Raw genomic sequence first — 12209 nt, forward strand, 5'->3', positions numbered from 1 at the left:
GTTATGTTAAAGCCATTCAATGAAGCCATACAATGTTAAAACAAATTTCTTTGTTCCATCCTTAGTTTAAGTATTTAAAAGAATATGCCTTGTAACATTTGGAGCACTTTCAAAAATTAATCATTTAAATAAGCAATATTTAAAGCTTTTTTTTTTTTTTGTCTTTACTGTCACTTTAAATAAGAATACAGCACTCAATCATTTGTTTTTTAAATGTGAAAAATAAATCACTTAAAATATCAATACTGTTTTAAGTCAAAAAAGTATATCAGCACGGCACAAAATTATTCCACTTAAAGACTGATTCTAACTGAAAAGACAAGCGTGTGTTTTCCTGGCACATGAGCTTAACTCATTCAAGTGCAGGAGACGGTACTGAAGGAGAAAAGTGAAGTATCCTTCAAGGATAAAACATTGAATGCTTAAGAGGAAACAAATACCTAGAGAATTCAGATGTAGGTCTCAACAAGCAGAGGTTTCCAACTCAGATTTAAGACATGGTATTTGCATTTTTAAGTCCAATGAACTATTGCTGTGGCAACATAATCACTACTTAACAACATTTAACAAAGAAAAAAAAGCAACAAGTCACTTACACATCCATCGTGCACATTCAAGGTTGCTTCAAGTTTTAATCTTTGGATAAATTCTCTTCTCCCTGTGAAGAAAAATACTAATTACAATACCCTTTTAAAATGGTAACACGAAGAACTAACTTAGATCCTACTAATGGACACTAGCAAGTATAAACCTAAACAATGAAGAATCAGAATATAACTGTCAGTCTCAAAGCCATTCATATGGTTTTCATTTCACAAATGCTAAGATAAGCATCACATTTGCTAGTTCTTCCACCACTTTCAACAAGGTAGAAATGGCAACATGCACAGTTCACAAGTTGAAGGCTGCCCTGAAACAAATCGCTGTAATATCCTGTGGTTTTTTCGGTCAACTTTGCTGAAGACAGCAAGTGCAACATAGCTTCACAACTCTACACTTATATAAAATGTCTTAAAGAAGAACATGTTTAGGTCTCAAGTAAAATATGATCTCAATTTCAACAAAAAATTGGAAGATCCTTAAGGTATTATCTACAATTCCACATTTGCTCTTAAGCTAGAGAAAACACAACTTCAATTTTGTTATTAATGCTGCATTTTGAAAAGCAGAAGTGAAGTCCTGTACCACTGCATTTGATTTGTACATGAAAGATAAAAAAAAAACAAAAGGAAAGTTTTGGAAAGGTGATATAAAATGTAGAGATGAAGGAGAAAAAAGAAATCTATAAATGTATATTGGCTACAGTAAGGTCCCATGAATGTTATGCTCTTATCTGCATGCTAGCTGCCATCCACTTGCACTTTATAACACTACTACACAACACAACTGAAAAGCAAAAAAAAGGCATATTGAAAACAACATCACTACTTCCTGAAGTTCCTAAACTTTAGGAATTTGGTTAGAGGGCCTTTGTGTCAGGAGAACAGGTTAAAATGAATGTAATAATCCCTAGAGAGTATTTTCAAAAAAGGCAAATACTGGCAAGCTTGATCTTTCCACTTCAATTCTAAAACAATGTAGACTCCAAGAATATTATTTTTTCTATCCTCTATTTCTAGAACTCTCAGAACAAAACTCTAGGTAAGGTACTAGGCTGTATTGTTTCTGAATACCACACTACTGCATCCACTCCAAATTAACTTTCCTTTAAGGAAACTAAGTAGCCTCAGAGAGAAAAACTAGAACAGAAGAAAACCCTCCCTATATCAGAAAGCTCTACACTTTATGGCTTGTTTTGGTTCAGATTAAATGGGAAGCCCCATTTAGGCATCCAGCCTTGCTGATTCTGGCATTCCAGTACAAACCTGAAACCACAATTTCTCCTCTCTACTGTTCCCTGAACAAAAAAGAGACCACCTGATATCCTCAGCTGACCCCTCGCAAACCAGGCTGCCACAGGCCAGACACTTGACTGAGAAGCAGGCACAGGACATCAGTGCTACACACCCCCAAAGACACAGGGACTCTTTGAGTATTACAAGCTCCAGCAGCTACAACTGCACCTCAGTAAATGTGCATCCAGCCTTCCCTCCATGCAAAGGCATGCTTTGGCAGCCAAAGTTCCACTAATACAGCTCCAGTACCACAGCAGACTGAAGAATGTTCTTTTACAAAGGATTTTTTTTTGTTGTTTTAAGAGGATGTATGACTGAGTGAGATGATTATACAGCAACTGTTTCTAAGCACATCTAAGGCAGATTAAAAAACAAATTAAAAACATACTACCTTACTAATTAAGTGGTGCAGTATTCAGCATTAGTCTTTCTAGTCTTGTTTGACTGCCGTAGCTGTAGACAGAGCAAGAATTCTAACAAAAGCATTTAGAATTGCAGTGTAGATTTAAACTTCTTTTGGATACCCTCTGTACATTGCTGGTGGGCTGTTTTCTACCCGAAATCAGTCTGATTTCAGAAAATTTAGAGATAGCACAGGGACTAAAGATGAGTCACTAAAGAGATATTGTAGAAACGTAAAAACGTTTTGCCTCCAAAAACCTTTCTTTCTTCACTGGCTGCTCCAAAAGCAAGCCTCAATTTTATTATGTCAGCCCACAGTATCAGAGGCAGATGTTGGTTGTACAGCAGTAGAGGTTAAACCTGCCCATCAATATCCCAATACATGTTGCCTGTGTGATAGAGGGCAGCAAAGGGGCAGTCTGACAGAATGGAGTCTGACATGGAAGTGCATATGAAGCAAACATGACAAATTTCTCCATGCAGAAGAAATGGCATCCACTACATTTATAGCCATCTTCTCCAATGAAGAAAGGTTGAGGGAACAGGGCTTGTTTAGCTTGGAGAAGAGAAGGCTCCAGGGAAACCTCATTGTGGCCTTCCAGTATTTGAAGGGAGCTTATAAACAGAAGGGGGAACGGCTGTTTACATGGGTGGATAGTGACAGGACAATGGTTTTAAACTGACACGGGGAGATTTAGGTTAGATATTGTGAGGAAGTTTTTCCACTGGTGGAAAAACCTCCACCAGAGGGTGGTGACGCACTGGAACAGGTTGCCCAAGGAGGCTGTGGATGCCCCATCCCTGGAGGCATTCAAGGCCAGGCTGGATGTGGCTCTGGGCAGCCTGGTCTGGTGGTTGGCGACCCTGCACATAGCAGGGGGGTTGTAACTAGATGATCACTGTGGTCCTTTTCAACCCAGGCCATTCTATGATTCTGACACTTGCTGAACATTTCTGGAGCCCAAACAGTGGATGTGGGCACAGTGATGCAGTGGGTGGTGCATTTCAGCAGTGGCAACAGAGACATCAAAGACAAGCCATGTTCTGGACAGCCATGCACAGCTGTCACACCACAAAATGAAAAGTGTCTCAAACAGCACATCTGCATGAATCGTCAGAGCATGACCAGGGAACTCTGCAGAGCTGAATATCAGCTTCAACACTAGGGAAAAAAATGGCAATGTTGAAATATTGCAAAGTTTACACTAGGTGCTCCTCATGAATGCTCACACAGGGGTAGAAAGAACACCATATGTAAATTTTGTCAGGACCTACAGAACAGATAAGAGGCTGAAGGTGACAGTTTCCCAGAACATGTCCTTACTGATACATGCTGTCACTACTATGAGCTGGAGTCAAAACAGCAGCCCGTGGAGTGGCAACATGCAAATTCCCCACCAAAGTTCAAGATGCAGCCTTCAGTGGTTACAGTGATGTGCACTGTCTTTTGGGATAGGAAAGGGGTGATCCCTCTGGATTTCCTGGAACCCAGACAAACCATCCACTCTGACCTCTACATCATGATGCTAACTAAGTCAGGCCAGGACAGCCTTTCTCTTGCAACATAACAGCAAGCTACATGAGAGACTGTGGACTTCATTGCTCATCTTGGCTGGACTGTCCCACCACACCCACTTTATAGGTAAAGTACTAAGATAAGCTAGAAGCAATCCATTCAGTTTTCTTCTTATTTTATAATGCAAAACTTGAGTCAGCAGATCCTGAATGTGTTTTTTCCTCCTAAAATAAAAAATGGAACTACCTGAATAATCTGATCTAAAGAAAATACTGATTCTGCATTCACTGTTTTTTAAAAGCTGACTTAACAGTCCACGAAATCTTTGTTCCTCGTATTGCAGCAATGACTTTAATAAGTTCTCTGGCCTGCTGAAAAAGCTCAGCAGTAAATAAATATTATAGTTTTCTGTTATTTCAGCCACCTGAACATTTTTTGTAACGTTCATATTTTTTATCACATTAAATGGTATTGTTTTCAATGCCTTATCTTGCTAACTAGTAGGCTACCCTCCTACTTCATTCTTAAGATTCCTTGTCACAACTCTTATCACTAGACTTCCTAAAAGTCAAATTCTCCTCTTCAAGGACTCCGCTCTTCTGGGTGACAAGCATCCTGACAAATCCTTAATTCTCATTCACCTATTGCAGTGGCTACCTGTTCCCTCTGTCCTCCAGCAAAGGTGGCCGTCATGGATCCTCTCTTTACCTAAGACAGTAGGGGAGATGCAATCTCTCAGAATAATTCTTTCTGGATTCAAGACCTCTGCTGATTTTTTTTTCTGTTTGTTTTTTGCTTAAGCACGTATTTAAATGCATGCCATCAGAGAATTAATGAGAGGATGGCCTTAATACATAATTACTTCTCTTCAAGTAAGGTCTGTTTATGAGATGGTCAAGTGACCGAGCTGTCATGACACACGTTAGCTCACTGGAGACATATGTGAGGTTTGTTTTGAAACTCTTGAGGTCAAACTATCTACAAAAAAAAAAACAAAAAACAAAACAAGCACTGTGAAATTTCAGATGGTTGTGCTGACCTCCTTTAAGCATTTATGTATTTGAAATCTGGAGAGCTATCAAGCCAGCACTCTACCCATGCACTCATCACACAAGCTGAAATATGGGAAAGCAGGCAAAAAAAGAAAGCACAGATGCTTACTTGTACGTTATCTCTTCAATATGCTACCTGCACATAATGCCAAACCAACGATGCCTTGCCAACACACCTCTCCAGAGAACCACCTAACAATGGTACTTCAGAACACGACAGCAGAAAAGCTCAATGCTTCAAGTATGTAAGACTTTTATATTCACTCCAGATCTTTTCACTGAAAATAGAGATAGCATTTCATGAAGGTCTAGACCAGAAAGTGTGTTTGCGCTATACAGAAATACAACCAAATCTTGATGCAAAGCTGCACCATCACAGTATGTGAAACTGAAAGGTAACCTTTATTCTGAAAAACACGAATAGATCCTGTTTGTCAAACAAATGCTCATTTAAGTCAAGCTGGCTCTTCCTGAGGCCAAGTCCCTCGGTGCTTGCTTGCTGTGACATTTGAAATGCCCCAGTTTAAAACTGAAACAGAGCCAGAGCCTGCTCCCACTGCAGAGCACACAGTACCCTGCTTTAAGAGCATTTCAAAATTTCTCTTGGACCTCCAGCACTGACTTTATACATTTGAGACGCTGTTTCATAAGAAGATGACAGTCCAGTTAATCTGTAAATGGTTTATTTGGCTGGACTGCGTCAAACTCCGCACAATGACTAAGTAGATATAGGTAGCTCCAAAAGTAATGTCTCCTATTCATTTCCACGGAAATTACTACGAAGAGCACAATAACACTGTTTGACAGAGCACATTCTCATCTACAAAACACAGTTTCTCAACACAGCCATCACCATCGGCTGTGCATTTCACCAGCAATAAGCAGGAGCCTGCATGCTGCACTCAAAAAAATCTGTACCAGGGGAAGTGACCAGTGTCACTGTCACCATGTACCATCCACCACCTCATTGTGCTCACATCCACTGACTGGTGTCCAGTTCAGCAGTGCTTGCTGAATGTCACGGGGTGCCATTTCTTCCACACAGAGGAGTTCAAAGACACCACTTTGATCCACATGCACTCCCACGTCAAACACCATTCTGTCAGACTGTCCCTCTACTGCCATCTGTCACACAGTAACAAAATGCAATGAAATATCAGCAGAAAGGTTCAGTCTCTACTGCCATACCACCAAAATCTGCCTCTGATATCACAAGCCAACATAATAACATTAGAGGCATTACTTTTGGAGCAGCCCTCCCATCTTCTGTTCCATGTTACTGTTTTTACTTAACAAATTAAATTGAATATACCGTACAGCAAACAGAAGTCTCCATGCATCACACAGTTAGCAGGACTACAAAAAATAAGCAACGCATTACATTTTGTCAAGAAATACGAAAACCCTTGAACACAAACTGAAGTCTTGAAGAACAATGTATTAGCAGACAGATTCAGAGCGGCCCCATTTTATAGACACTGATTTTGTGACACAGAAAACCAAAGCAATTTATCAAATGAGAGAGTGAATCAACAGTAGTGCTGCAAACCAAATCCATTAGTGTGACCCTCCAGTCCTTTGTTCAACGTCCTCTGTTAGATTTCCTAATAGTTCTGTATAAATGCCCCCCAGAACTGTAACACTTGCTTTTAACAGTGTTTAAAAGACTACCTTTCAAGTTGCTGTGGACAACTGCTTATGATTTAAGTTCAGAACAGATAACCCAAATTCTTCCCTACTTTAAGTGATAATTCATCTAGATTAAAGGTCTAAACCCTGCACCGAAACAGAAAATACTTTAATTTCTGTGAAGAGAACTACTTGCCATTTTAATCTCCAAGAGCTTTGTTACTAAACACTCAGCACCAGATGACTTAGTGTTAATCAAGCTTGCACTTAAATCCTAAGACACTTCAGAATAAGCTTCATGTATTTAGAAGCACAGAACTTTCACATATTAAGACTGAAACTACAGAAGGTACAACACTATGCCCAGAACTCCAACCCAGCAGGTCTCCTGATGGAGTCTCCCAGTGAGTATACTGATAGACAGTACAGTCTTACAAGAAAAAACAAAACACGATATGCTGAAATTAAAATAAAATAGAATAAAAAGTTGGCCCTGTGATGTTATACATATTAGGATAATTAGTAACCATCCTGAAAAGACTTCAATTTCTGTTTTCTTCTACCAAAGCTGCAAGAGTAAATTACTGCAGGTAATAACACAGATGTGTTTGCACTAGCAGAAGCGTCTGTAATTAACTTTCAAATATATTTCAGATTCTAAATGCACCCACTCCTGAATATAAGGCCCCACAGGGCCTTGCATAGGGCCCCATCACTGACAAGACCACAAGCATTGGTGCTTTAAAGTGAATAATCATATATAACTTGTTCAATTGTTGTTTAGCATCTACCACATTTTATGCTTGAAATCTACTTAATAAATGAAAATCAACTATATTAATATGAATTTTTAAAGTGCTCACATAGCATAAGCAGGGTGTAAATCCCAGAGACAACATTTTATCTGCATATTCTAAATAACAACTTGTGAGAGACCGACCATGCCACAGTGGCAAGCACTAAGTGGATTTCATTGACAAGTACACCACATTCTGACAGATACCCTGTCCCCACTCTGGCTGCCCACAGAAAAGCCTTCTGTGTAGTTCTTGCCACACATTACGGCTGAGCAAAAGATAAATCACTGCGGTTTTGTGACAGGAGAAAGGAAAACACACCGTTTTCGGCAGGTCGGTTATTCATTTGGTTCTTTAAAGCACTTCTTATGACGTCTGAGGTTAAATAGAGGCTCCATGCTTCAGCAAGAGCAGAGGATGTCTATGAAGCAGAAACAGGGATATGCCTGCCCCAGCGCAAAAGTGATGACTACCAGCAGCACAACTGTGATCTTCTGTCACCTCCACGCATTTGGACAGACAACTACCATAGCATGGAAAATGGATGCACAGAAAAAGCTATTGCGATCAGCTCTTAAGCACTCTGCTTAAGAGGCCACCATGTGCCTCTCAGTGCCCAGCAGCGGCTGCTGCTTCTCTCTGCCAGCTGGTGCAACTCGCCATGCAATTATCTCCTGGCTACTTTTGGATAAAGGTACTGGGGTAAAAAAAAGAAAAAAAAAGAAAAAAAAAGAAAGTCTACTATTTAAAGTTGCCTAAGCTAATTCAATCCACATTTTTAAATAGATTAGAAGCGATTAGACAGAAGCTTACCAGCATATCTAAGGAGACACGCCTTCAGGCATAAAAAAAAAGTCTTCTGCTTTTCTTGCAAAGGCATCTTGGTAAAACTGGGAATTTGGACAGAGTAGAACTGAAACGAAGCTTTTACCATTCTGCACACTCACCTAATTTAAAATACTGTTTAATCCTAAACAGTATGGGAATTACAAGCCATCTGTTTCAGAGCAAGAAGCGAAGTAGAGACACACAGCGTAACAGATACAAATAAGTGTCCCTGTGAGATTACATGTGTAAACACTCGGAAATTGCCCAGGATTAGAGTTTAAAAATAGGTGACGTCAAAAGCTGAAGCAGAAATCTGAGTCTTGCTAGGAGATGACTATCGAGCAACACCAGTGACACAAATTGAATTATAAGTGGGCATTAAAAACAGAGGGAATCAAATAAGTCTTACTTTTGAAAATTGTTTGGTGAATTAGATTGCACGTGTTCATCCTTTTTCAGTCAACAGAATTTTCAGGGCATACAGAATAAAAACTAACAGAATCTCATTTTCCTTCCTTTCTTAGGAAGAGTAAATAATGGGAACTCACTACAGAAATAGCTACAAACAAATATAATCAAAACAAAGAAGGTTTTGTGTGATAGCTTTCAGAAGGTTTTGCCTGATAGCTTTGTATGTTGGTGAAGTTTCAGTAATTGAACAGAACTGGACAAATATCACTGCCTCATATCACGTTCAGCTCACAGGGCAAGGAAAGACGGACCTCATCTTCCCCATGATACCTGTCAAATAGAGAGCAGCAGCATCCACACATTCAGTTTCCCAAGGAAAGCCTACATTCCATTCAAGAAATACACTAAAATTCACTGATGTTCATCTGATTCCGTTTTGTTGTGTTTATATTCAGTATTTATTGAATCAAACTACACTAAAGTATTTGTGACATATCTGAATCAGTAAGTCACTGAATCTCAAAGATGGACAAGAAAAAGCTGAGACCTGCACTACATCAGTGAAAGTTCCAGCTTACTTTGAAGGCTGGCATACTTAATAACAGACTGATCTTCTTCCTCATTGCCAGGATAGGGCTAGTTTCAAGTATCAACAAGCTCTTGATACATGATCAGCTATATCCCACTGGGCTATTTCGGGGACGTTTAAATCAAAGAAGATCAGGAATCACAAGCAAAGTCATAACAACTCATCATATTGCAGTGCAACATTTTAACAGTGACTACACATACACGCTCAAAGGTCTGCCCTCATGCAAATAACAGAAACAACCAACTGGAGGAAGACTACAGAGAAGGGAAAAAAAAGGAAAGAAAAGAAAAAAAAGAAAGGATAACTAAAGAGATCTGCCACATCACTGCGCCATCCTGAAACATGTGAGGACTGCTCTGAAAGTATTGCCTCCTATGTTATAATGTTGGCCATGGCATCAGAGGTGGATGTTGGTGGTATGGCAGTAGTGGTTGAAACCTTCCCACCATTATTCTGTTACATGTTGTTGCTGACGTGTGACAGACAGCAGCAGAGGGGCAGTCTGACAGAATGGCATCTGACATGGAAGGGTGTACAGAGTGGAGAAGTGTCAGTGAATTCCTCCATGCAGAAAAGATATCATCCATTGACATTCTCTGACACTTACTGAATGCTGATGGTGACCAATCAGTGGATGTGAGCACACTGAGGCAGTGGGTAGTGTGTTTTACCACGTGAAAGACAAACCATGTTCCGGACAGCTGTGCACAGCTATTACACCACAAAAGGAAGAGTGTCTTGATCAGCTCATCTGTGCAAATTGGCTAATGGTGGTGACTACTGAAAAATAGCATATCATACCTAAGCACATGCTCTATCAAAAAGTATTATTGTGCTCTTTTTATCTGCTGTAGTTTCCACGGAAATCAGCAGGAGGCATTACTTTCAGAGCAACCTATGTACAGATGCATTACAGAATTTGTTTTTGCAGAAAGACACAGCTTTCATCCCAGTATCCCAGACTCATTAATTACAAGATCAAGGTGCAACAGAATGATGAAGCTGTCTGAAATAGTCTGCATCAAGAAATTGGCAGTCGTTTACAAAGCAAAAGTGCTTCTTTTGTACTGCGCGTCTTTAAAAGCATACTGCATAAATTTAATGAAAGTACTGCAATGAAAAAATGGAAAGGTGCATAAAGCACGTGCAGATCTATAGACTCCAGCTGTCTGCATGGAAAGATTAAGACTCCAAAGTACACGAAGCAAACAATATTTGCATCCTAAGACTGACTGTAATTTGAATAGTCTAACCAAATATGCAAAGCTTTGGGACTACAGCACACTATCACATGCATTTATGTATTGCACAATATATATATATTATTGTATGTTCACGGTTGCCAAGAACATGGATGATTAACATTCAGTGCACAGATATTACAGAAAAGGGTAATCCCTTAAAAAATAAAATGAAGAAAGTTCACTGACATAGGTTAGCCCATGTCAAGCAGGGGTGACAAAACCGAAGATAACTTAAAAGGACTCTCTCATTTCCAAAGGACTGAAGACCAGTTTTTTTCACAAATTAATACACATAAACAGAAGCTGCATTCCTATCAATCTCGCTCTCCTATTTCAGAACAGAGCGACCAAAGCACCAAGTAATCCTATATTGTGTGTATCAATTTTCTGTTTAATGGAAAACAAACTGAAGTGACTGCCAACACTGCAATTCCTGCTTTGAGGAGCCAGATGGGACAAAAATAAGGAGACAGAAACAGTAACACAAAACAATTAAACCACAGGAATATACAAGGAAAAGGTAACTGAGGTCAAGCCAATGGTACCATTAACTATGAGCAAAGATCACTGAGACAGCAGAAAAACAAGCTAGCAAATATACAGCTGTGTGGCACTGTGTTGTAGACTGCTTTCTGGTTTTCAAGTGCAACTGGCTTCTGTGTCTCCACTTGCATAGTTCTGTTAAGCTACAGGTGGAATAATGTAGAATAACTTCACCAGCGCAGAAAGCAATCATGTGAAACCTTCTTTATTTAGGTTACACTGGTTTATAGCTATTTCTGTAGTGAGCTCCTCTTACGTACTAAATTATAGCTAACCAGCTTTTCTTCATTTATTACCTTGTCCAGATGATTCTGCTACACTGCACTTTCATTTTGCTTTATAGACAGCGTGCTACTTTCTACAAATCACTCATTAAAAGCTTTTAAATGGTGCTCTTGAATACGTCAGTTGATTTATTCGGAACTTGAAAAAAATACATCTTTATGTATTAGGATCTCTCCCAACATTTTTAAAGAGCGACTTGATATGCACATGCACTGTGCCTTTCTGCTATCTGCTAACAGCTTCACTGAGATCGTGGCAGGGAATTTGCTTCAGACATATTCCCTCCGTTAAAATTCTCCAAAGCCAATTTGTTATCAACACGTCTCAGCAACACACTGCTTTTTTCAATTGCCTATCTGTATTTTTTTTGAGGCTCACTAAGGACGGTGTTTTTACTGACAAAAAATAAGTAACAAAACATGGCAGCATGTTTAAGGCAGTACCCAATCACTCTGCAATGTTTTAATAATTAAAAAAGTAGTATTCTTTTCCTGCAGTGTTCTGGTATGTCTTCCTGTGTACAACCACTGAATAATCCAACGCCATACCAAATTTCCTGCCAGACGTCTAATAGATGGAGAGTAATGAAGGTATTTGGGTTTGTTTCAAAGATGTATTTTCCTCCCATTCATTCATGATTCTGAAAATTTCAATTCTGGCTGCAACAGTTTCTATTACTCAGAAAACATCACTAACAAAGCAGACCTGAGGAGCTCAGTTGTGTCCATCAGCCAATCTCATTTCACAAAGCATTTGGTGTGCACCAATACACACCAACTACTACAGAGCTGGTTTTCTGGGCACAGAACAAAGCACAGTAGAAGATACAGTACACCAGAAAGTTAAGCCATGTATATTAAAGCAGCAATCAAACAAACAGGTGAAGTTACAGAGCTCCTTTTTTCAAGCAGCAGTTAATACACCAGACTTATAAAACTTATAAAACGAAGAACAGCATAAAACACCTCTCCCAATTACGGCTTTTTTAGCTGTGACAGATGCAGTGTCTTCAATT

General features: G+C 39.4%; 1 protein-coding gene across 8 annotated transcripts in view; it reads right to left on the reverse strand.

Annotated features, from left to right (window-relative positions):
• Nucleotides 1–12209, reverse strand: part of DCAF6 (DDB1 and CUL4 associated factor 6) — an 82272-nt gene that overhangs the window by 65736 nt on the left and 4327 nt on the right. For all 8 annotated transcript variants that reach the window (XM_052703080.1, XM_052703077.1, XM_052703069.1 and 5 more), the window contains exon 2: nucleotides 597–658. In XM_052703080.1, the coding sequence (XP_052559040.1) occupies nucleotides 597–658 (62 nt within the window). The remainder of the gene's footprint in view (nucleotides 1–596; nucleotides 659–12209) is intronic.

Source organism: Tympanuchus pallidicinctus, unplaced genomic scaffold (assembly GCF_026119805.1).
Source record: "Tympanuchus pallidicinctus isolate F22 unplaced genomic scaffold, pur_lepc_1.0 scaffold10, whole genome shotgun sequence".
Lineage (NCBI taxonomy): Eukaryota > Metazoa > Chordata > Aves > Galliformes > Phasianidae > Tympanuchus > Tympanuchus pallidicinctus.